Source organism: Antechinus flavipes, chromosome 1 (genome assembly GCF_016432865.1).
Source record: "Antechinus flavipes isolate AdamAnt ecotype Samford, QLD, Australia chromosome 1, AdamAnt_v2, whole genome shotgun sequence".
Lineage (NCBI taxonomy): Eukaryota > Metazoa > Chordata > Mammalia > Dasyuromorphia > Dasyuridae > Antechinus > Antechinus flavipes.
Window position 1 is genome coordinate 328,304,850 of NC_067398.1, and position 24,748 is coordinate 328,329,597.

The 24,748-nt window shown below is 32.1% G+C and overlaps 1 protein-coding gene across 1 annotated transcript; it reads left to right on the forward strand.

Annotated features, from left to right (window-relative positions):
• Positions 1–3,139: 3,139 nt before the first annotated feature.
• LOC127557249 (olfactory receptor 13D1-like) lies at positions 3,140–4,078 on the forward strand. The gene has a single exon (XM_051990659.1). It carries the CDS (start codon positions 3,140–3,142, stop codon positions 4,076–4,078), a length of 939 nt encoding a protein of 312 aa, XP_051846619.1.
• The last annotated feature ends 20,670 nt before the right edge of the window (positions 4,079–24,748 follow it).

Consider the following 24,748-nt stretch of genomic DNA (forward strand, 5'->3'; position numbering starts at 1 on the left):
TTCTTGTCTACTAAGTCTTCAGAGCACATCTCCAAGACTTTTTGATAATATACATCCACAAATTCCACAGAAATCAATATTAAAACAATCTAAGTACAAAACATGAGGCATATATAGGAATGGTTTTGGGTAATGTGCTCTTTTCCCAAATATATATGTTTAGAGGGCAAAGATCCTATTTTGTTCATTTTTTTTCATTATTCTTTGCCACTAATGTTACACTATCGCCTAGCAAAGTATTTTTCATAGAAATGGGAATTGATCTTGTTGATTTCATTTATCTGTATGATGCCATGGTGAAGAAACTCTCCACCAATGTAGGTTGACATATTCTTAAAGAGTTGTATAGAGCAATAAGAGGAAAAACAAATTGTTCAGGGTAACAAAGGTAAAATCTGTCAATGATAGGACTTCAACTCTTATTGTCATAAATATCTTTCCATTAGACTAAGAGACTTCTGACAGTTAAATAATTTCTTTCATTTAATTGAACGTGTAGAAAATATATTGTTGCCTAGAATGAAGACTCAAATATGCCTTTTCTTAAAACAATGTAATATAACAAGTTCCAAGTAATTGGGCCTTCGGGGCACTGTTTATGAAGTATCAGAAAGTTTTCACTCTCCACATATATTCAAGTCAATTTAAATTGCTTCAGGGACAAAACAATCCCTAAGAGAAAGAGATTTAAATTGGTTTCTAAAGAATAAGGCTGATTCTTTAGAGATTTGGGGGCTTCTACTATGGGGTCAGGGCAGTGGTTCTCATTGTTCTCCTTGGCCAAATGAAATTGTATAAACCCTTGAAAAATTCTTGAAACAGATTGACCTATTTTTCTTCTGTGTTCCCCATTCTTAAGCAAGTTTGGTTTCTTTTTGTTCAATGTACCTTTGGAATAAGTCTATTTCTTTACATAAGAGGATTTTGGAAATTATAGATAACAACACATGACTGAAATGTGAATAACAATATAAAATTTTGGATAAACACCGTATCTCCCTATGAGGAAGGAAATTTGGAAAGCCATCATCACACTAAAGAAATTCCTAAAGTAAAAGGCAATCAATTGCTTTGGGAAAAAAAAAAAATCATCTGCAGTGTGCTGAAACCTAAGAGGAAAGACAACCTCCCAACTAGAGGTAAATAGATGTAAAGGCTGAAAATGTAATAATTACTCAATACTAAGCATTCTGGTCATAAAGATAGATTAGATTAAACAATCAACTTTGGGTGTTGGATTTTGTGGACACAAATGTAGATTCTAAATTAGATAATCTGACAGAAAGGAAGGACAGAGAGAAAAATTTTTAAAAAGTCAAAATTCTTCAGAAAAAGAATGTACAAAATGAATAGAGATAAAGAAGTAGATCTTTGATTTACACCAATAGGTATTAAATACTCAGTTGAGAATTGGTGATCTTGTTTTCACAGAGTATGAAGCATACAGTGAATTTTTGGGAACATTTGCTAAACCAATCTGCTAAACTACAATGTTTACATTTCTCTTGTAGCAGTTATTATTTATGATAAAAACAATCTGGTCTCTGTTAGGGAAAAGATGGTAGAGCCATTAGAATTTTGCTTCTCCATTATTCAGATTAGTAGGGAAAAGAAAAAGGAATAAATGAATAAATGCTTGTGTGAATGAATAACATTTCTTAAACATTTACATGCAAAACACTAAGCTAAGACACAAGTTATACAAGCCCTTTGCTCTTGCCACTCATTATCTAATAGAAGGAAACAAATCATGTAAGAGGATTCAGCTGCAAGTCAGAAAGACTACATGGTATTTAAGATAGAGCAGGAAAATAAACACAACAACTTCTTTAGTTATTTCTCCAAATAAAATCATAGTTGTTTTTGATATTGAACTATTTGACAGCACTGAGCACTTTGGTGGAGAGAAATTTATTTTCTTGCTCTTTAGCAATTTTTGCTGCAGAGGGTTTGGAAGGTTATAGCACCTACAGAGGCAGTTGTCAAATCTTATCCACAGATTTGATTCCCTGGATAATAGTTTCAGGAGCTAGGCGAGAAGCAATGCCAGTCTTCTTTATCTTAAAGAGATTCCACACCTAAGCAGTTAAACAGCAAGATCATGTGTATGATGAATTCTGGTGTCTATATTTCCATTTTCCAGGTAATAATGATGAGTTACAAATGATTATTGCTATCTCAATGACACATCTCTGAACCCCTAGTGGAATAGAGCAGTGTGTGGTGGATGTTAACACACTAGAACCTAAAAATAATTATGATCAGTGTAAAGGTAAGTAGGTCTGTATTGTCCATTATAATTTAGATTAAGTTATATGTAGCTTCTAACTCGACTCCAAAATTTTGAAATTAATTTTATGGAAAAGAGTTACTTGAAATGAATATCAAAGTTCTGCCCTACTGTATACATTTGGCCAAAAGGGTGGAACAATAGATTCAGGAGCCCTAATACTGGGAACAAGATTTTAATTCTATCCTGCCATCTTATGACTAAAAGTTCACAGAGTATTATACTTTAAAGATGTCGTGAATAAGATCATGCTACCAACAATCATATTCTTTTGAATAGGTATGAGTGTCTATAAAGGTTTATTTTAGGTTCTGCTTCAAATCCTCAGAAAAGCTCTGCTTGAAGATTAGGTCACTAAAAACTGTTTCAATACATGGAAGAAAACACTCCTTTTTTTGCTTCTGACAAGAAAATCTGTTTATAAATATTCACTAAATATCTCCTACTCTTATTTTCTCTCTTTCTAGCAAATTCATGTGTTTAGTGAATGGATATTGAATCTACCCTAGTATAAGGTCACCATCCTTTTAAAAGTTCCAATAATTTCTAGGTCTAGAAAACCAATGATGACTTGAAATCTATTCACAGAACATCACCCCCACCTCTGTGTGTGTGTGTGTGTGTGTTTGTGAAACACTAATATGTTGAAAATGAAGGTGCTTTGGATACAGTAGTCTGGAGATATGACTACTGTGCAAAATTTGACTTGGATACAGAATATTTTACATTTATAGTCATATGTTAAATATAAGATTCTCAAAAGTTAGTCATATTTGAATTTATTAAGATATGATAAAGTGATGGCTTGTCTTCTTGTCTGAAATGTTGTAGGTGGAAGATAGAGAACAAATGGAAACACAAAATAAGACCTCTGTGACTATGTTCTTTCTTCATGGTCTTACTGGCTACCCTGTCTTTTATATGATTTTTTTTCTGTTATGCCTTATCATGTACATTGTGATCTTGTTGGGCAATAGTTTCCTCATTGCAATCATCATCCTGGACTCTCACCTCCACACTCCCATGTATTTCTTCCTCAGTAATCTCTCTTTTCTGGACATCTGCTACACATCTTCTTCCATTCCCTTGTTACTTGTGAACTTCCTTTCAGAAGAAAAATCTATTTCTTTCATTGGATGTGGATTACAAATGTTCTTTTCCTTTGCCATGGGGTCCACAGAATGTGTGCTCCTTTCTGCAATGGCATTTGACCGTTATGTGGCCATTTGCAACCCTCTGAGATATACAATTATCATGAACAAGGGGCTTTCTGTGAAGATGGTGACTGGTTGTTGGATGGCAGGTGGGTTGACTTCAATGATACAAACCTCGCTAGCTATGCGTTTGACATTTTGTGGGAACGTCATTGACTATCTCACATGTGAGATCCTGGCTGTGTTGAAATTGGCCTGTGAAGATATTTCTCTCAATGTAATTATAATGGTGATATCAAATATTTTCATATTAGTGATTCCAGTGGTATTCATATTCATCTCCTACTTTTTCATTCTATTTACCATCTTGAGAATTAATTCTGTTGAGGGAAGGAAAAAAGCCTTTTCTACCTGCTCTTCCCATCTGACTGTAGTGATCATGTTTTATGGGACCAGTGTATTTATGTACATGAAGCCTGAGTCCAAAGATTCCCATGCAACAGATGAGCTGATTGCTCTCTTCTATGCTGTGGTGATTCCTATGCTGAACCCCATCATTTACAGTCTGAGGAACAAGGATGTGAAAGCAGCTGTGATAAAGCTCAGCAAAAATATCTTCTCACAGAAAACATGAGAGACTGTATTCCACTAATCATATAAGCCAGGGGAGGGATGACCTACATTAACAATATACTTTTCAAAGCCTGATTGTTTTTCTTCTGTGTATGTATATTTTATTTTTTTCACCTACTCTTCTATTCTTTAAAGTAAGGGTGATAGACTCTTTTGAATCCTTTGAATCTAGGACTTCATTTGATTATTCTAACCATCTTGCAATCATACTTATTTTATAGAAGAGGAAATTGATGCTCAGATAAATGACTTAGCCCAAACTAGTATTTTTAATATTCTTGTCTAATTTGTTTTGTAATGTCCAAATATTTGTGACAGTATTTGAAGTTTTCTTTGTGAAAATATTGGAGTGGTTTGCTATTTCCTTCTCCAACTCATTTTTCAGATGAGGAATTGAGACAAACTTTTTTAAGTCACTTGGTCAGCATTACATTGCTAATAAATGTCTGAGGCTACATTTGAACTCATGAATGTGAATTTTTATGACTTCAACCCAGCACTCAATCCATTATGATACCTAACTGCCCATATTGTACATATGTATTATATATATACATTATGCATATATGTATATATGTATGTGTGTGTCACACACACATTCATTCTTTCTGGGTATATTATTTGTAAAAAGCCAAATATTAGAATAGGAATGAGAAAGAAGGTGTCTATTAATTGGAGAATGCATAATCAAATTGTGATATAATGATGGAATGAAATATTATTGCATCATTAGAAATAATCTAAAGAAGTTTAAGAAATATTGGAGAACTTCTATGAACTGATGTAAAATGAATAATAAAGAAGCAAAACAACAAAATACTTGGTGATAACTTGTTAAAGATAATGATAATCATCAAAAAGTTCACACCATATCCATAGTTGAGAAAGCAAAAAAAAAAGTTCAGGAAAAACAAGAATGATGATGACTATGCTCCTCTATAGTGATAAAATCAATATGCAGTTTCTTTGGGGAAAGTAATGATTAATGAGTAATGGAATCTCTAGATAGTTAAAGAATCATTTGTTTCACATTGCATGTTCTTTCATTATAATCACACCTATATTTGAATATTTTAGTTATATTATGAGTTGAAAATAAAATGAACTAAAATAAATTAAGTAGTTTTACACATTGTCTTTTTAAGTTATTGTGATTTGGAATGATTTTAATATTGGCTAAGTTTCTGATACAGAGTAAGCAATAAAATTACTAGAATGAAAGAATGGTAAAATGGAGAGATCCATTAGAAATTATGTAGTGTAACTTCATTTTATAGATGAAGTAACAACATTCCAAAGAGAAATAACTTACCAAAGATAAAACAGCTGTTGCTTGCTTGTTTTGGTTATGCTCTTTATATTCCAATTTGGGTTTTTCTTGACAAAGATTCTGGCCCATTTCCTTTTGCTTTCAAAGCAGATTTCTTTCCTAGTGATGAAGATAAATCTCCAATTTTCTTCTTTTGAAGGTGTTTTGGATAAAGGTCATGGATAAATTAAGCATCATTCTAGCATTATATATAATTGCCAATTCCTTATGGAAGAGCATAAGTTCATTGAGAAAAAAAAGGGTTCAATAAGACAAATGTGAAAGCTTTAAAAACTCATGATCATTATCAAAACATAAAGGCCTTAATTGTTCTTTTCCTTTTCCCCCTATTGTTCCTTTCTTGTGAATCCACAGTTTAACAAAGCTATAAAATAACTCTTATTTCATTCATAACTTTAAAAAAGAAACATAAATAGAAGATTTCATCATGATCTATTTTTCAATCAAGTACCAAAATTAATTGCTGTGTAACCCTTGGTAAATCCCACCCATTTGGTAAATCGTTCAGTTTTTATTTACTTTGTAATGTAATTCAAAGTATTTATCATTTTCCCTTATCAAAGTATCATTTAGAATTTTATAAAAATATTTTATTCAACCATTAATATGAACATGTGATTTTTCATTTTTTTTTTGTTAATGTGATGGAGTAGATCTAAAAAGTCCATACTCTCCACATTTCTCCGACAAACAAAACAAAATTATACCTTAGGCCAAACCTGAACTGGTAAAAAAACAAATGAGAATTGGAGAAGATGGGTTCCTCCCAAGACACCCAGAAAATACCCAAAGAAAGACAAGGATTAAGCCAAGATGAAGTGTAAAGTCCTCCAGGGTAGTCGTTCTGAAACACAAACTAAGAGGGATTATCTGGGTTTGGAGATAGATTTAGCCTGAACCACAGGAACTTTCATCTCCCTGACAATGTGGGAAGTTAAGGATCTAATCTGGAAATATTGAGGGAATCTTTCTTGATAAGGAATGCCAGGTTGAATTGTAGTGTTGAAACATAGTCCTAAGTGAATTGGAACCAGGGCATGTCCAGTGAGTTTAGTAGCAGTAGAACAGGGAATAGCAATTACAGGAAGATGGAGTTCCATACTAGAGGGGAGAACTGAAAGAAGACCTAAAGCCAGAGGTACCATTCCTACCAACTCCAATCCCTACTCAGGATTAGAAGTAATTATATTAACAAGTTCTTATTTTTTTTAAATGATCAGGCAAAAGAGAAAGAATCCAACTATGCAAAATTCCTCTGGGAATAGGGAAGACCAGGGTTCATCTTTAGAGGAAGTTATTGAAGTAAAAAAAGTCTCTCCTACCTCTTTCTGGGAAACACTAATATTAAATTTTTAGCTACCTAAAAGAATTTATAAAAGAACACAAAAAAGATTTTAAAAATAAATTGAGAGATTCAGGAAAAACTAAAACCAAAAGAAATCCTGAAAAATAACTATCTAAAAAACCCAAAAAGTTATGAAAAGAAAGTAACCAACTAGAAAAGGAGATCCAAAATCAGGGGAAAAAGTGACTTTGAAAATTAGGATTGAGCAAAGGGAAGCCAGTGAATTTATGAGATAAAAAATAATAAAATCATACAAAAAATTTAAAAGAGAATGTGAGATATTACACAAAAAGACCAGTATGAGAATAATTGGTCTACCTGAAAGATATGGCCAAAAAAACCCCAAGAACCTTGTTATAATAATACAAGAAATAAAAAAGGAAAATATCCTCAATTGATAGAACAATAGGGGAAACTAAAAGTAAAAAAAAAAAAAAAAATCATTCACCACCTGAAAGAGATCCTGCAAAGAAAACATTCAGGAACATCACTGCTAAATTACAAAACCCCCAAATAAAAAATAAAATTTTACAAGCAACAACTCCAACAATGTCAAATATGCTGCAGCTACAATTAGTCACAGAAGATTTATCAGTGGCTACAAAAAGAGACCACAGATCCTGGAACATTATATATTGACAATCAAAAGAACTAAGATTGTGACTGGACATATTATGTACATCAAAATTAAGCATAACATTGAATGAAGAAAATGGACATTCAACAAACTTTCAGATTTTTTAGGATTTTGTTGCAAACAAACCTAAACTCAACAGACAATTTAACATATAAAAGGCCACATTAAAGTCTAATTTCAAAGGACTCAATAAGGACAAACTGAATTTCACATGTGAAATGTAAACTATATCTTGAAGATTGCCATTAGTAATTATGTAGTCCAAAATAAAAGACTGAAGAAGAGTTGAATATGATATAGTTATAAAAAGCAAATCCATGTAGGAAAAGATAAAAATAGCAACCATTCTATACAAATGAGATGTGAAAAAGAATCAAAACAGAGGAATTAGATGGAGCAGAAGGACTAATAGTTTTTTAATTGAATTGAATTGAATTTTTATTGCTTTTTTGTTGAAGCTTTTTGTTTTCAAAACATATGCAAGGATAATTTTTCAAGGCAGAAATAATCAATAATTTTTTTTTCAGATCATGATGCAATGAAAATTACAAGCAACAAAATGCCAGGGGAAAATAGACCAAAAATTAATTGAAACTATATAATCTAATCTTAAAATATGAATGGATAAAACAACAAATCATAGACACAATCAACAATTTCATCTGAGAAAATGACAATAATGAGACAACATACCAAAATTTGTGGGATGCAGGCAAAGGGGAATTTTTATATCTCTAGATGCTTACTTGCATAAAATAGAGAAAGAGAAGATCAGTGAATTGGACTTGCAACTAAAAAAGCTAGAAAAAGAACAAATTGAAAACCCCCAATTAAATACCAAATTTGAAATTCTGAAAATAAAAAAGGAGATTAATAAAACTGAAAGTAAGAAAACTATTTAATTAATAAATAAAATTAAGAGTTGGTTTTATGAAAAAACCAACAAAATAGATAAACCCTTAGTTAATTTGACTAGAAAAAGAAAAGAAGAAAATCAAATTGTTAGTCTCAAAAACAAAAAAAGAAGCTTTCACCAATTAAAAGGAAATTAGAGCAATAATTAGGACTTATTTTGCTCAACTATATGTCAATAAATTTGATAACTTAAAGGCTGGTAGTTTTGAAATCCTAATCACAGTGGGAATGGGGTAAAGAGGGAACAATAAATTTATATTTTAAGAAGAGTATAACACTCTCCAAAATCTACAAAGAAATAAAAAGGGGAAGTGAAAGGATTTTTAAAAGGGTATAAAAGAGTGTGTAGATGAATGGGAGTAGGAAAAGATGTGTGGATTAATGGAAAAGGGGTTCAGAGCAAGGGAAAGGATGGAGCAAAGGATATTGGAGAGATTATTTTTGGAGAAGTTAAGTAATTGCAAGGTAAGTTGACAGGTAGAAGTAAAGTACAAGAGTTACCAGGGATAGGAATAGAGAGAAAATATGTGTATATATATATATATATATATATATATATATGCATGTATTCCTGTATATGTGAGTATGTATATGTGTGTATATGTATATCAATTTATGTATGGGAATACATATGTATATATATATTTATAATCATATATTGATGTATGCATGTATTTAAATATAATCATATCCATGTGCAATTGTAGCTTGTTTAAAAGAGATGGGGAAAAAGAAAGGGGGAAGAACAATAAAGTAAAAATGTAAAGCAGGAACAAAAAAAAATCTATAAGAAAGTAAAGAAAAGATGAACAGTTTTGAATACAATGTGTCTCATTATTATATACACTTTCTTGAAATGGAAATGTATTTTTTCTTCTTTTTATTAAAGCTTTTTATTTTTCAAAACATATGCATGGATAATTTTCCAATATTAGTCCTTGTAAAATCTTGTGTTCCAATTTTTCCTCTCTTTCCCCACACTCTCCCCTATATGGCAAGTAGTCCAATATATGTTAATGTGATAGAAATATATATTAAATCCAATATATACTACATATTTTTGCAATTATCTTGTCAGCCAAGAGAAAAAGTGAAGCAAAATAAAATGCAAGCAAACAATGAAAAGTGTGAAAATGCTATGTTGTGAACCACACTCAGTTCCCACAGTCTTCTCTCTGGGTGTAGATGGCTCTCTCCATCATTGAACAATTGGAACTGGACTGAATCATCTCATTGTTGAAAAGAGCCCCATCCATCAGAATTGATCACCATATAATCTTGTTGTTGCCATGTACGATGATCTCTTGGTTCTGCTCATTTCACTTAGCATCAGTTCACACAAGTTTCTCCAAGCCTCTCTGAAATCATCCTGTTGGTCATTTCTTACAGAATAATAATCCATAACATTCATATACTACAATTTATTCAGCCATTCTCTAGTTGATGGACATCCATTCTGCTTCCAGTTTCTAAACACTACAAAAAGGGATGCCACAAACACTTTTGCAGATGTGGGTCCCTTTTTCTCCCTTATATATCTTGGAACATAAACCTAGTAGTAACACTGCTGGATCAAAAGGTATGCACAGTTTGATAACTTTTTGAGCATAATTCCAAATTTATTGTTAAATATTTTGAATCCTCTTGAATGTTCTGCTGGGCACATAATAGTGTTTTATTTTTCTTTTCCTATTTTTTTTCTTTCTAGTTTCTATTTAGGTTTTAAATCTTTAAAAATCAAAGAAGAGTATAGGAAATTGTTTGATTTTCCTTAGTTTCTGACCTCTGGCTCAGACACTCTGTCAAAGTTAGAAGAAATGTAGATCAAAATTTCATAATACAATGTTTCTAAAGATTTCTTGAAAGCTTAATCTAAGACTACTCTTGTCTAGATTACTATGTCTATAGAGAACTGGAGAGAACCCTCTCTAACCCAATTTCAAAGCTAAGTTGTTAATGATCAAAAAGATGGCATATTTTTTATAGAACTACTAATAGATATAGGCCATTTAAAGTTAGGGAACTTATGAGTTATTGTACAAATTAGTAGTAGAGAGCTTCCTGAGAATATCCAGTACAGAAGTTCAATTAAGAAAATAAATACTTGCTAAATGCTAATAGTAATAGGATATAGGCAGTGACCAGAAATGTATAGAGTTGAGAAAGACCTCAAATTCTCAGTCTCACCTAGCTGTTTGATTTATACTTCAATCATAAAAAACTACCAAATAGACTATCTGGGACTAAAGGATAGTGTTATGAAAGCACTAGAATCTTTTAGCATTAGTGTTTTCTTCTTTAAATTGCATCAGAGAATGAACAGATCTCTAAAAGCTCAAACATATTTGCATTGCCTTTTGACTTCAAAGAATGAGTAGACATAAGATTGCTGATCACATCAAATATGTTATTAAAATTTTAATCCAGAAGAGAATAATTGTGTAATTGTTAGCTTCAATTGTGCTTTTATATTCACATTTTTGGCCTGCAGTTAAATATTTCTTTAATATGCAAGAAAGAAAAGTGGTAATGTATCTTTAATATGACTTACTGCTTTAATATGATTTGGCACCTATATATAGGTGTTTAACCATTGTTATGACGTTAACTCCTTGGTTGTCTCAGAAAGATGTTTTAAAATAACTGAAGCCATTTAGAACTAATGTATATGGTCATTCTGGATTATACCATTCTCATTGCAATCAGCATCCAAGACATCGATTTCCACAGTCCTTTGTACTTTATCCTTACGAATCTCTTTTTTGGAAAACTGTTACACATTTAACTCAGTTCCTTAAGTTTTAATTGGCTTCTTATCTGAAAAAAATCTCCTTTTCTACATATGAAATTTTTATATTTCTACAACCTTAGTCTTTGGTAATTTGTTATTGAGTATATTAAAGCAAATTTGCACTTTAAACTACCTACTTAAGTATCAAGATAAGCTGGGAATTTTCTGTAATTAATCTCTTATTTTTATCAAGGTAAGATTATAGTCAATACTTAATGTAGGGTATGTGATTCTTGAGAGCTAAACCAACCTGAATCTCTAATTAATATCATTTGCTATTTGATTTGTATACCTATTTTATATATGTATATACTTGAGGTCATGAAAAGATTTCTTTAGTAAAAAGGGACATGAGTGGGAACAATTTAAGAAGTCCTAAAATACAGGGTAGAGAGCCTTGGAACTAAAAGTAGCAAATTTAAATACAACCTTTAACATATATTAGCTTCGCAAGTGTCCTAAGAAATTTTTAAGACTGTAACTCCAACTAGATACTGATACACATTGGTGGAGGGAATTTCCTCCTTTGGGAGTTTCTTGTACCAATGAAATCACAGGTTTGGTGCTAAACCTAATGAAATTAACAGTTTCCCTACAAACTTCCTGCTTCCCAGATTTCAATAAAATTGGTTGTTTTTGCCAAAGTTATCTGATTTTTTTTCCTTATTATTCTTGTGACTTTACTCATCATAATTTGCCTAATGATTTTTTTTCCTCCCAGGAGTGTAATACCTTTTAACATTTATTGGATTGTAGAAAACAGTACAATATTGGGATGTACAAAATAGCGAGAGAGAGAGAGAAAGAGAGAGAGAGAGAGAGAGAGAGAGAGAGAGAGAGAGAGAGAGAAAGAATATTCATTTTTTAGAATTTCAATTCTATGCAATCTCTCTCCCAATGCCAGTGAAATTTCCACAGCCCTACTTTGTCTGGCACTGATCCTACTGTCATTTTATAGTATAGAAAGAGAAATGTTGGGGGATGAGTATCAAAAATGAGATTTTGTTTGTATTTGAATTTGCCCTATCCCTTTTTTCCTTCTCCCACATGAATATATAAAATAAAATAAAACCACTGAAAACTATCATTAAAGTCCTAGAAGAAGGAAGCTTCTTCAGTTGGAATAAGGAAATGGCAGAGGTGTAAGTAATGTAGAGTATTCAAATATATAATGAAAGATAGTCATAAGCTCACATCATTCATTCATTTATCTATTTCACAAATATTTATTATTATGTATTTACTGTGTCTAAGTGATGCTATTATCAAATGATCACTGATGAACTCTAAGTATGGATTGAAGTATACTCTTCATTTATTTTATTTTATTTATTTTTTCAAAACAGTTTAGCTAATCTGGAAATATGTTTTGTATTTTAATATTACTTATAAAATATAATATATTGCCTACTTTCTCAATCAATTAGAAAGGGACTAGATGGGAGAAAAAAATAATACTCAAAATTTAAAAATGATCTTTAGAAGAATGAAAGAAGGAATAGATACAAGAATAAAGTATTTTTAAAAAAGGAATTTTCAAGACAGACTTGTGTGCTGCTCCATTATTCATACAAATTATTGCTTGGTGTCAAATAAATGGCTCTAAAGAAAACAATGGAACTGTTATAAATGTCAGTTTTGGTTGCTTCCAGCCCGAAATCACATGGGTGAACCTATAACTCTGAGTCTGAGAGCAAGCACTCTGCACAGTGTGAATGGCAGCAATATTATGAGCAGCTTCATCTATGACAGAAATCTTTCATTAAATAACAATCAAATAGAGTAGAATCCTTAAAAAATCACCTATCCTCTCTTCCATTTTATAGGTCAAGAAATGAAGACCAAAGAAGATTAATTTATTTGCTAATTCACATAACTTCTGTGGAAGAACTGGGGCTTCCTAAGCAATGTTCCTTATTTCATTTCTTTTTACCATGGACTTTTTAAGTGGAAATCTCTTTTGCCAAAAGGGCAAAAGAAAGGAAAGTAATTTCACTTCAGAGGCAAGTGTCATGGTTGTAAAACTGACTTTCTGCTGGCCAATATTCAGGGATCTGAGATGGCTATAATCTTCATTAAACAAATGAATATGATAATCTGACTCACAACAAAAATAAATTGTCAAGTAAAGTTTGCTAACAATCTTTTCCTGATTATGGAGATGTGAAATATGTTTTTAAAAACCCTTCTCTTCCTTTTGCAATCTACATTTGGTCATTTATTTTCCTTATTAGCCTCCTTGCCTACACTAATGTTCTCTGAACTCTATTGATTGCCTATCTGTATCAGTAAAATAAATTGTCCAACCTATTTACCAAAAGAAAAATTATTATTTTTATATAAATTTTTAAAAAATCCTATATCAGTTTTGTGCTTTAATGGTTTTTAGCTGTATGTATTATATTATACATGAATGTGTGTTACTATATAACAAAATTAACATTGTAAACATCCACAGAAATACAAATTTGAAAAAGTAAAATAGAATGAAAAATTTTAAATTATTTATCTTTATTATGTTTATTAATGGTGCTAATTTTGGTTCTCATTGAAATATTAAAATCAATGTGATTAAATGTGTTTCATTATTATTTAACCCTTTGTGATACAGAGATTTAAATAAACATAAAAACAAGGTAGAATTGTATATAATACAAGTATTCACAAATAAGAGAATAGAGTGTCTATAAAGTGTGATAATACAATCTGAATAGGAGAATATTTCCTTTAGTTAAGAGCATCAGAAACATTTCATGAAGGATATAAACTTGGGCTGGATCTTGAAAGAATGAAAGGCTTTTATTAAACCTGTAAAAAAAATTCTTGGGATCAAGTTTACTAGTTGATCTGACATGAAGTTTGTAGTTAATGGGATTTAGTCAGAATTTTTTTTTTCTTTATGAATCTAGCATAACTAGTTACAGATGTTGGATAATAGGGGAAAATACCAAAATCCTTCAAAAATCTTGGGTAAATATCTTGTGATTCTTGGACTCATTTTACACTTAGTTTTCTAACTAGGTCTAGAATATCAAGTGTTTATAACAATCTGATGAAGACCCTCTGCCCTGTCCGTTTCAGAAAATATTTTGGGAAAGAGCATCTCCCCAATATTTCTTCTGAAAAACTGATGAAAATCTCCATTCAGAGGCAGGACTAGTGAGTGTTGAATGTGAATCACAGGATAGGATTTTCACCTTTTTTGTTACTGTTTGCTTGCTTTTTGTCTAATTTTTTCCTTTTTGATCTGATTTTCCTTGTGCAGCATGATAAATGGAAATAATATATGAAAGAATTGCACGTTTGACATGTATTAAATTGCTTGTTTTCTAGGGGAGGGGCTGAGGAAAGGGAAGGAGAAATATTTGGGACACAGGGTTTTGCAAGAGTAAATGTTGAAAAGTATCTTAGAATATATTTTGAAAATAAAAAGTTATTATTTTAAAAAAGAAAGCAAAAGATAAAGGTTGCCACAACACACACAATGCAGCAATTTTATTCCATGAGAAAAAAAAATTGAATATTATCCATGTTGCTGGGATTAAAAAAAAACACTATAATTTTGGGAGAAATTGTCTTATATCTATTACCTATAAAGAGTCTGTTACCAAAAATATATAGACATTCTAAAAATTCTTGGTCCAGTTTTAAATTTTGATACTTTCAGAAGTATAATTTCTTTAACTACTCAAAAATAATCATATAAATGTCATATATACTTGTTGAGTTTTATGAATATTGAATAATATATTTTAATTTTAACAAATAAAACTTATACAAATTATTCATTGAATTCTTAATGAGTAAACATTTGATATTTTGGTGTTGTTGTTCATGAATCTTTGCATAAAAATATATTAATTATTGGCATCCTTGTTTCTTTAAAGTTCTCCTATTTTTTTTTGGTCCATCAAATTATTGCTTATATGTAATATTTCATATCTTAGAAGCTTCTCATCTCTTTTGGCTTAGGCAAGGAATCATATCATTTGGTAAAAATTAAATTCTTTTGTTCAAGTCAGATCTTTGGACTCAGTACTCACTCCAGAAAAAATACAGTAACCTATACTTGTCTGGTAATAGTTATATGCCACTTGTGGATAAGGACTAAGATATTATTCAAGTCATACAGCCACATTAATCATCTTCTCCTCCTGAAGCACATCTCCCCACTAATCACCTCTTTTTCAAGCATAATCTCTTCCTCATGAATTATCTTTCACAAAATGATGACCTTCTGCCCAGAGACCATCTCCATGACAATGATTATTCTCTTCCAAGAGATAACCTCATCTGCAGAGACCACCAACTCCACAATAATTTCTCTCTCCACAAATACCTCCAAAGATAACAAGGCAATGTGGAATATGTGCATTAGTGGAAGTATCTGGTGAGAGGATAATCACTTGGTTTCCGGTAAAATAAAGGTATCTATGAGCTGATATTGAATTGGATAAATGGTGAGTATTATACAAGTACAAAGTATGAGTGTGACCTTGGGAAGCTACATACCATATCAAACAATATGTTAAAAGAGATAAAACAAGTGCAACAACAAAAACAGCAATCTCTATTATAAAAATAGTATTCATGTTCTTCAGGATATGTCTATTCAACACCAAAACATAATGATAAGGACAGCATAGTCATGCACAATTCTTCAGTTAGGTGCCAAATGCTTTCTTTCTTCCAATTGCTGCTATTTCTCAAAGCTCATACTCACTTGTCCCTGAAATTCTTTCTTCATATCAGTATTGTCCATTTCTTATGAATTCATCCATGCCATAATAGTCATAAATACTCTTCTTTAATAGAAGCATCTGAAAAACAAATCTCAGAAATTATAAATTCAATTTGAAAAGGACACTTTTTTCATCAAATATAGGTTGTCTGAGCATCTACATTCATAAATTTCCTCAAAGTTATTTTTTAGAGAAAACATTTGCTTTTTATTTCAGTGTTCAATCTACAAAGAAAAAGGAAATTCAGTCTTGTCTTTCATAAAAAATGTACAAATAGTGAAATGGAGACAAAATACAAATAAATTAGATATAAACTTATTGTAGGGAAGAGAGTAGATGCTGAGTACCTGGTGGTAGGCAGTGTTCTAGCTGGAAAAGGAGGGAAACCAGAAGTCTTCAAATATTTGATTTGAGACTTAAAGGCAAATTAGGGATTCCAATACAAGGAGGTAAAGAGGGAACTTATTCTAGATACAGGACACAACTAGAGTAAGAGCACAGAAATGCAAAATTTCTTGTACTGCTTGTATTGTTGTATTGTAGAGTACATAGAAGATATTAATGAGTAATAAGTCTGGAATTGTAGGGTAGTGTATTGGTTGTCAAGCACTTAAATACCAAAGGATAAAGTGGGGTCACAATGGGAAGGTAATTGGCAATTTTGCCTTAGATCATTCACACACCCCCCCACCCCGATAACATATAAAACACATATACCAAGCTGAAGACACATAAGGGGAGAGAACAACAAAGAGTTTATACCACAGAGAGGAGAGTGGGAGCAAACAGAGGAAATAATTGAATCTCATTCTCATTTGAACTACTTTAAGGAGGAAAGGATAGACATGCACATACAATTGGGTACAGAGATTCATCTTACCCAAGATGGAAGTAGGAAGGGAAATAGAAAGGGGAAAGGCTAAGAAAGCAGGTATTTTGAAGAAAGTAGTTATTAAAAGCAAAGCAGATTCTTGAAGAGGAGTAGAAAAGAAACAGATGAGTAAAAGAGAAAATGATGGAATTTAATTCATAGTTAAAAACCATAACTATGACTGTGAGTGGAATAAACTTACCCATGAAATAAGAAGATAACAAAATGTATGAGAAACCCTATTGCAACAATATGTTGTTTATAAGAAACAAACTTGAAACAGACTAATAGAGTTAAAATAAAAGGCTTTAGCAGAATCAAGTATGCTAGATAAAGTAAAAAGGCAACATCATGATTTCAGATAAAACAAAAGCAAAAATTAGGACTCATTAAAAAAGAAAATCAGGAAACTTGTATTTTACTAAAAGGTATCATAGGTTAAGGCTTCTTAAAGTCTTTCAACAAGTAACCAACCACTTTTGGCCCAAGAAATTGTTATATACTTAGGTATATAGGTAGATAAAATAAGCATAGAAATCAAACATTTACTGATAATAAGTCATAAAGAAATGTAATTTAAAACAAATGTTTGAAATATATACATATACATATATAATATTTTATCATTTCATAAAGATTGAAGGACTGGAAAAGAATGGTTTCTGTTAATTAATAATAAATAATTATTATAAAAAGGAGATATGTGTGGGAAATGTTATAGAGGTAGAAATGATAAGTTTTTGCAACATATTAGATATGTGGAATGACAAAAAAGGATTCAAGATTGGCACTGGTGTTTCAAATATGAGCAACTAGATGAATGATGGTACTTGACAGAAATTGCTAAGTTGGAATGGGCGAAGCTTTACTAAATAAGTTATATCGTTCTGTTTTAGACAAGCTGAACTTGAGATGCTTATGGGACAACCATTTCAAAGTTTCTAACAGACAACTAGAGATATAGGGCTAGAGTACAGAAAAAAAAATTAAATTTATGAAACTTCTGAGGTTACCATAGAAAGAGAAGAGACCTTAGATTTAAATGCACCCAGAAGTCGCAGGTGGGTCATGAATGATGATCCACCAAAGTAAATTGAGAAGGAGTGATTTGATAGGTTAGAGGAGAATCAAGAGGGATCAATACTATGAAAAACCACAGAAGAGCATGTCCAGAAAAAGAGTGTGGCCACCTGTTTCATGGTGAAAAGACATCAAGAAAATTTTGAATTAAGAAGAGGTCATTATATTTGATAACAAAGAGGTTGATTATAGCAATGGAGAGAGAAGTTTCAATTGAATGATGAGGTCAGAAAAAAGACTTCAGAGGATCCAAAGGTAAATTTGAGGATGGCATGTGAAGGCATCGAGTGTATATTTCTTTCTCAAGGAGTCTGGCCATGGAGGAGAAGGAAAAATAAGACAAGGACTATCAAGGATGTTTTGATCAAGTGAGGTTTTTAAGGATGAAAGATATATGTGCATATCTATAGACATCAGAGGAGAGAGTAGGTAGGAAAAGATGTAAGATTAGTAAGAGAGTTGAAGAAATAGTGGGAGAAAAGTATTGTAGAAAATGGAAGGGAATCAAACTCCCAAGAAACTACTTTACTGACCTGGAAAAAATAACAACAAAATTCATCTGGAAGAACAAAAGGTCAAGAAATTCAAGGGAATTAATGAAGAGAAAAGCAACTGAAGGTGGCCTAGCTGTACTTAATCTAAAACTATAGTATAAAGCAGCAGTCATCATAATTGTTTGGTACTGGCTAAGAAATAGAGCAGTTGATCAATGGAATAGGTTAGGTTCACAGAAAAAAATACTAAATGACTATAGCAATCTCGTGTTTGACAAACCAGAGACCTCTCCATTTGGGATAAGAATTCACTATTTGACAAAAACTGTTGGGAAAATTGGAAATTAGTATGGCAGAAACTAGGCATTGACCCACACATGACACTGTATACCAAGATAAGGTTGAAATGGGTTCATGATCTATCCATAAAAAAAAAAAGATATTATAAACAAATTAGAAGAACGTAGGATAGTTTACCTCTCAGATATGTGGAGGAGGAAAGAATTTGTGACCAAAGAAGAACTAGAGATCATTATTGATAACCAAATAGATTATTTTGATTATATTATGTTAAAAAGTTTTTGTACAAACAAAACTGATGTAGACAAAATTAGAAGGGAAGCAAAAAATTGGGAAAATATTTTTATATTCAAAGATTCTGATAAAGGCCTCCTTTCTAAAATATATGGAGAATGGACTAAAATTTATAAGAATTCAAGCCATTCTTCAATTGATAAATGGTCAAAGGCTATGAACAGACAGTTTTCAGATAAAGATATTGAAATGATTTTTAGTTATATGAAAAGCTCCTTTAAATCACTATTGATCAAAGAAATGCAAATTAAGACAACTCTGAGATACCACTACACATTTCTCAGATTGGCTCAAAAAGGGAGCAATTGGCAAATGGCCTCAATTTTGTTTTTTATAAGATATGACTGGAGGCCATCAGCTATGGCAGTGTAGGATAAGGAATGATGCAAGATGCATGAAGAGGGATGAGAAAGAGTGGAATAGCTGTTATGGTTAAGTGGTATATCAAACCAAATAGAAAGGTATAAAAGGAATAGGAATATTTTGCTATAGTGAGGGTCTTGTTGAGATTTGTAACACAAATTTGTAATAGATCCAATTAGTATGATTCCATTTTCTCCTTGAAACAAAAGAGAAAGGCAGATGATGGAAAAGAATCAAGGCTATGAATTGGCAAAGTATGAACAACAATGAGATAAGGGGAGAAAGAATTCAAATTTAGAAAATACTTTAGATTTACCAAGGAATTTTGACAGAAAAGACCCATATAGCAATTCAGGGTTGATGGCCTGGGAAAGAACTAAGGAGTGGAAAGATTTAAGGTCATAAGGAGGATAAAGAATTCTATTGGGAATAAAAAAAAGCAGAGGCAAATGTGTAAAAATAAATGATGATTATTAAATAAAGGAACTGAAGAGATCCTAAATATAGTAGATAATGACAAAATCATTACTACATGTGTAGTTGAGAGAGAGTAGAAGAGGAGGTCATGAGAATTGAATAGACTGAGAGACTGCTAAGAACAGATGAGTGTGTGTGTGTGTGTGTGTGTGTGTGTGTCTGTCTGTCTGTCTCTGTGTGTGAAGGTCTTTTCATGTAAAGTTAGGAGCTATGGTGGAGACAAAGACTATGATCCAGGAATTGAACTCAGTAAGCACAAAAGAATGACCTACAGATCAACAGATAATGGCTGGATTGGATGATAAAAGTGTATATCAAGATCCTCAAAGACTAGAGGTGGCTGAGAGCTAGTAGTAGAGAATATGGAAATTGCAATGACTATAAATACTTCAACACTTTCATCATCTTATTACCATCCAGTTACTATTTTATCCAGTAGGTTCTGATAAAGACCTCATTTCTAAAATATATACAGAATTGACTCAAATTTATAAGAATCCAAGCCATTCTTCAATTGATAAATGGTCAAAGGATATAAATAGACAATTTTCAGATGAAGAAATTAAAACTACTTCTAATCATATAAGAAGGTGCTCTAAATCATTATTGATCAGAGAAATGCAAATTAAGACGGCTCTGAGATACCACTATGTACCTCTCAGATTGGCTAAAATGACAGAAAAAGAAAAGGACAAATGTTGGAGGAGATGTGGGAAAACTAGGAAACTAATATTTTGTTAGTGGAGTTGTGAATGGATCCAGCCATCCTGGAGAGCAATTTGGAACTATGTTCAAACTGTGTATACCCTTTGACCTAGCAATATTTCTATTGGGCCATATCCCAAAGAGATCTTAAAGGAAGGAAAGGGACCCACATGTGCAAAAATATTTGTGACAGCCCTTTTTGTAGTGGCAAGAAACTGGAAATTGAGTCATTTCCCATCAATTGGAGAATGGCTAAATAATTTATGACATACAAATGTTATGGAATATTATTGTTCAATAAGAAACAACCAGGACAACGATTTTAGAGAGGCCTGGGAAGACTGAAGCTAAGTGAAGTGAAAAGAACCAGGAGATCATTGCACATGACAACATCAATATTATACAATCATCAATTCTCATGGATATGGTTCTTTCCAGCAATGAGATAATTGATGCCAGTTCCAATGATCTTGCCATGAAGAGAACCATGTACATCCAGAGAAAGGATTGTAGCAACTGATTATGGATCACAGCATAACATTCTCACTCTTTTTGTTATTGTTCGCTTGTATTTTGTTTTCTTACTCATTTACTTTCTTTTTTTGATCTGATTTCTCTTATGCAGCAAGACAATTGTATAAATGTTTCTACATACTAGATTTAACATATATTTTAACACATTTAACATATATTGGATTGCTTGCAACCTAGAGAGGCAGTGGAGGGAAGGAGGAGAAAATCTGAAACACAAGGCTATGCAAGGGTCAATGTTAAATTTTCCATGCATATGTTTTGAAAATAAAAAGCTTTATTAAAAATATTTTATCCAGTAACACTATCCTTTTGAAGTAGATACTCCATCTCCTGACTCTAAATGTTCCTCACCTGCTTGTCCCCCATATCTGGAATTGTCTTTCTTCTCATCTCTGCTCCTATCTTTTAAAGACTTTTTTTTCAATTTCAGCTAAAACCATGTTTTATAAGAAGGCTTTCTCAGTAACACGTAATGCTTGTTCTTTCCCTGTTATCTCCAATTTATTTTGTATAAAACTTGTTTTTAGATCATCATTTTCATGTTGTCTCACCCATTAAAACTGCTCCCTTGAGAGCAAGTACCACTTTTTGGTCTTTTTTTCTTAGTGTTTCCATTATCTAAAACAAATGCTAAAAAGTTTAAACTTGATTTTGCAACATTTTTAAAATTCTATTTATAATTAATTGTTTTTGTTCTGTAACCGCTTAAATCAAGATTCTCTGTCTCTGATCTTCGTTCAGAATTCAACTGCCCTATAAAGGATTGAGTTTAAAAATGCAATTCTCTTTCTAAACACTTCATGACTTAAAGAAATGTGCAATCCCTGAGAAATGTGAGTGGACACTAAAGGAGTCTGGTATTATACTTTTACAACACTAAGCAATTCTTCAAGGATGTCTGGTTTGCTCTTCCATTGTGTCTGAGTCACTATCTTTTAACTTTTCAAATGTACAAAAAAGATGCTATAAAAGAGGGAGTGCATTTATTTTACTCAGCTCTGGAAACTAGAATTGATAAGTAGATGTTAAAGGAAGTTAGACTTCAATTCCATATAAGGAATATTGGACTTATTGCTACAAAGAATCTGAGATCATCTAGCCTCAATTCATTCATATCGTAAACTGAGTCCCAGAGAGCAAAAGTGACCTTCCCAAGATGAAACAGCTAAAAAGTTGCTGGGCCTTAATTCAAAATCAAATTCTTTGACTTCAAAGCAAAGGAATCTATGCACCAAATCTGTTTGTTCCCTTTTAAAATAAATCAATAAATTTCAATAACTAAGTAGAGATGAGAATTATTAATTACTTATAATTTCATTTAAGATGGATAATTTATCTCCCCTTTATCTTCTCCTAGGAAAAAACAACAATAACAATTGTAGTTAACGATACAAGTTTTGTTATCCTTATGACATGTAAAAGACTGAGATTAATCAATGAGAAAATGTCTTCACATTTTTAGCTTTTAAAAAATGAAATACATCTCATATATGCTTTTGCAGGAGCTATGCTGATGCCATATTTGGAGAATAAATAGCCTTTGGGGCATTGATTCTTCTAAGGCAGCCCTAAGAAATACTCTAATTTAGCTTTCATTTTATACCAATCCATCAAAACCTTTTTTTAATTATAGCTTTTTATTTATAAGATATATGCATAGATAATTTTCCGGCATTGACCCTTGCAAATCTTTTGTTCCAATTTTTCCCCTCCTTCTCCCCACCCCCTCCCCCAGATGGCAGGTAGACCAATACATATTAAATATGCTAAAATATATGTTAAATACAATATATGTATACATATCCATACAGTTATTTTGCTGCACACGAAGAATCAGACTTTGAAATAATATAACAATTAACCTTTATCAGAACCTTTGATTGTAAAAATGTTTTCCCAGTTTATTATTTCCCTTCTAATCTTGTCTGCATTAGCTGTGTTTGTACAAAAGCTTTTCAATTTGATAAAATCAGAATTTTCTATTTTGTGATCATTAATGATCTATAGTTCTTCTTTGGTTATAAATTTCTTCCTCCTCCACAGGTCTGAGAGGTAAACTATCCTATGTTATTCTAATTTATTTATCATCTCATTCTTTATGCCTAGGTCATGAACCCATTTTGACCTTATCTTAGTGTATGGTGTTAAGTGTGGGTCAATGCCTAGTTTCTGCCATACTGATTTCCAATTTTCTCAGGAATTTTTGTCAAATAGTAAGTTCTTATCCCAAAACCTGGGGTCTTTGGATTTGTAAAACACTAGATATAAAGTTATTGGCTGTTTTGTCCTTTGAATCCAACCTATTCCACTGATTAACTAGTCTATTTCTTTGCCAATACCAAATGGTTTTGGTAACTGCTGCTTTATAATATAATTTTAGATCTGGTACAGGTAGGCCACTTTCATTTGATTTTTTTTCATTAATTCCCTTGAAATTCTTGACCTTTTGTTTTTCCATATGAACTTTGTTGTTATTTTTTTCTAGGTCATTAAAATAGTTTTTTGGGAGTCTGATTGGTATAGCGCTAAATAAATAGATTAGTTTAGGTAGTATTGTCATCTTTATTATATTTGCTCGCCCAATCCAAGATATCAAATGCTCTTTCCAATTGGTTAGATCAGACTTAATTTGGTGGAAAGTGTTTTGTAGTTTTGCTCATAAAGTTTCTGATTTTCCCTTTACCATGCATATCTTTTGAAAATTAAAAAGGTTTAATAACAAAGATAATAAAAATATATAAAATAAAGAAATAAGAAGCAAAAAAAAAAGAATTGTTTTCTTCAGACAACTTTTTAATTCCTTTTCTAAATTGTTGACTCTCTCATGCATATCTCTTATGTACTTTCTCATTTTTTCTTTTACCTATCTTATTTGCCTTTTAAAGTTATTTATGAGCACTTCGAAGAAGTCTCTTTGATCTGAGACCAATTTATCTCACTCTTTGAGATTTCTTCTGTAGACAATTTTGTCCTCATATGAATTTGTGTTTTGTCTGCCCTCTTACCAAAGTAGTTTTCTAAGATCAAGGTTCTTTTCTGGTTCTTGCTCATTTTCTTTCCTTTTCTTTTGGTATTTGTTTTTTAACTTTTATGATTGACCCCTATCTTTCCATAAAGGGGGCACTGACTCAAGCTTCCTGTGAAGTTCTGAGCATTGGCTTTGAGCAAAGGGCCCCTTGGGTAGCTTTGCCAGGTCTTTTCAGGAAACAGCCTGGTTTCCCCGAATTAGCCTTCTTAATTAGAAATTGAAGTTGCCTCTGTTGTGTTCTTCTATGGATCCAGGATTGAGGTTCTTGTTTGCTGAATTGCTGTGATTAAGACCCTCTCACCCTCATTCCCAGAGTCTATGATCTGGGCTAAACAACCTTTTAACTCCAGTGAGACTGCCCTTTCTTGAAGTTTTTTTCAGTCTATCTTGAGCTAGAGAGAGGTTTCATTTCACCAGACTCTGTTCAGAGGCTTGGTTTCATGTGGTAATGGAAGGAAACTGGGAGAACTACAGCAGCTTCTTGACTTTACTCTTCCATTTTTGCTCTATCTCCCACCAGCCTCTCTCAATAGGAGCTGGAAAGACTCTTTTCCAAAGATTCTTTTTAACTCTCCTTAGGCAGATAGGGCAGTGCCTTATTTGTTTTGTAATTTTTTGGGTCTTTGATCCAAAATTGATGAGATTAAGCTTCAGATAATGCACATCCCCCTTCCTTTTTTCACTCTTTTGGGATGAGTCTTTTGTGCCTCTTCATGTTCCATTATACCTCCACTTTCCTCGTTTCTTAATATAGACATTTTCCCA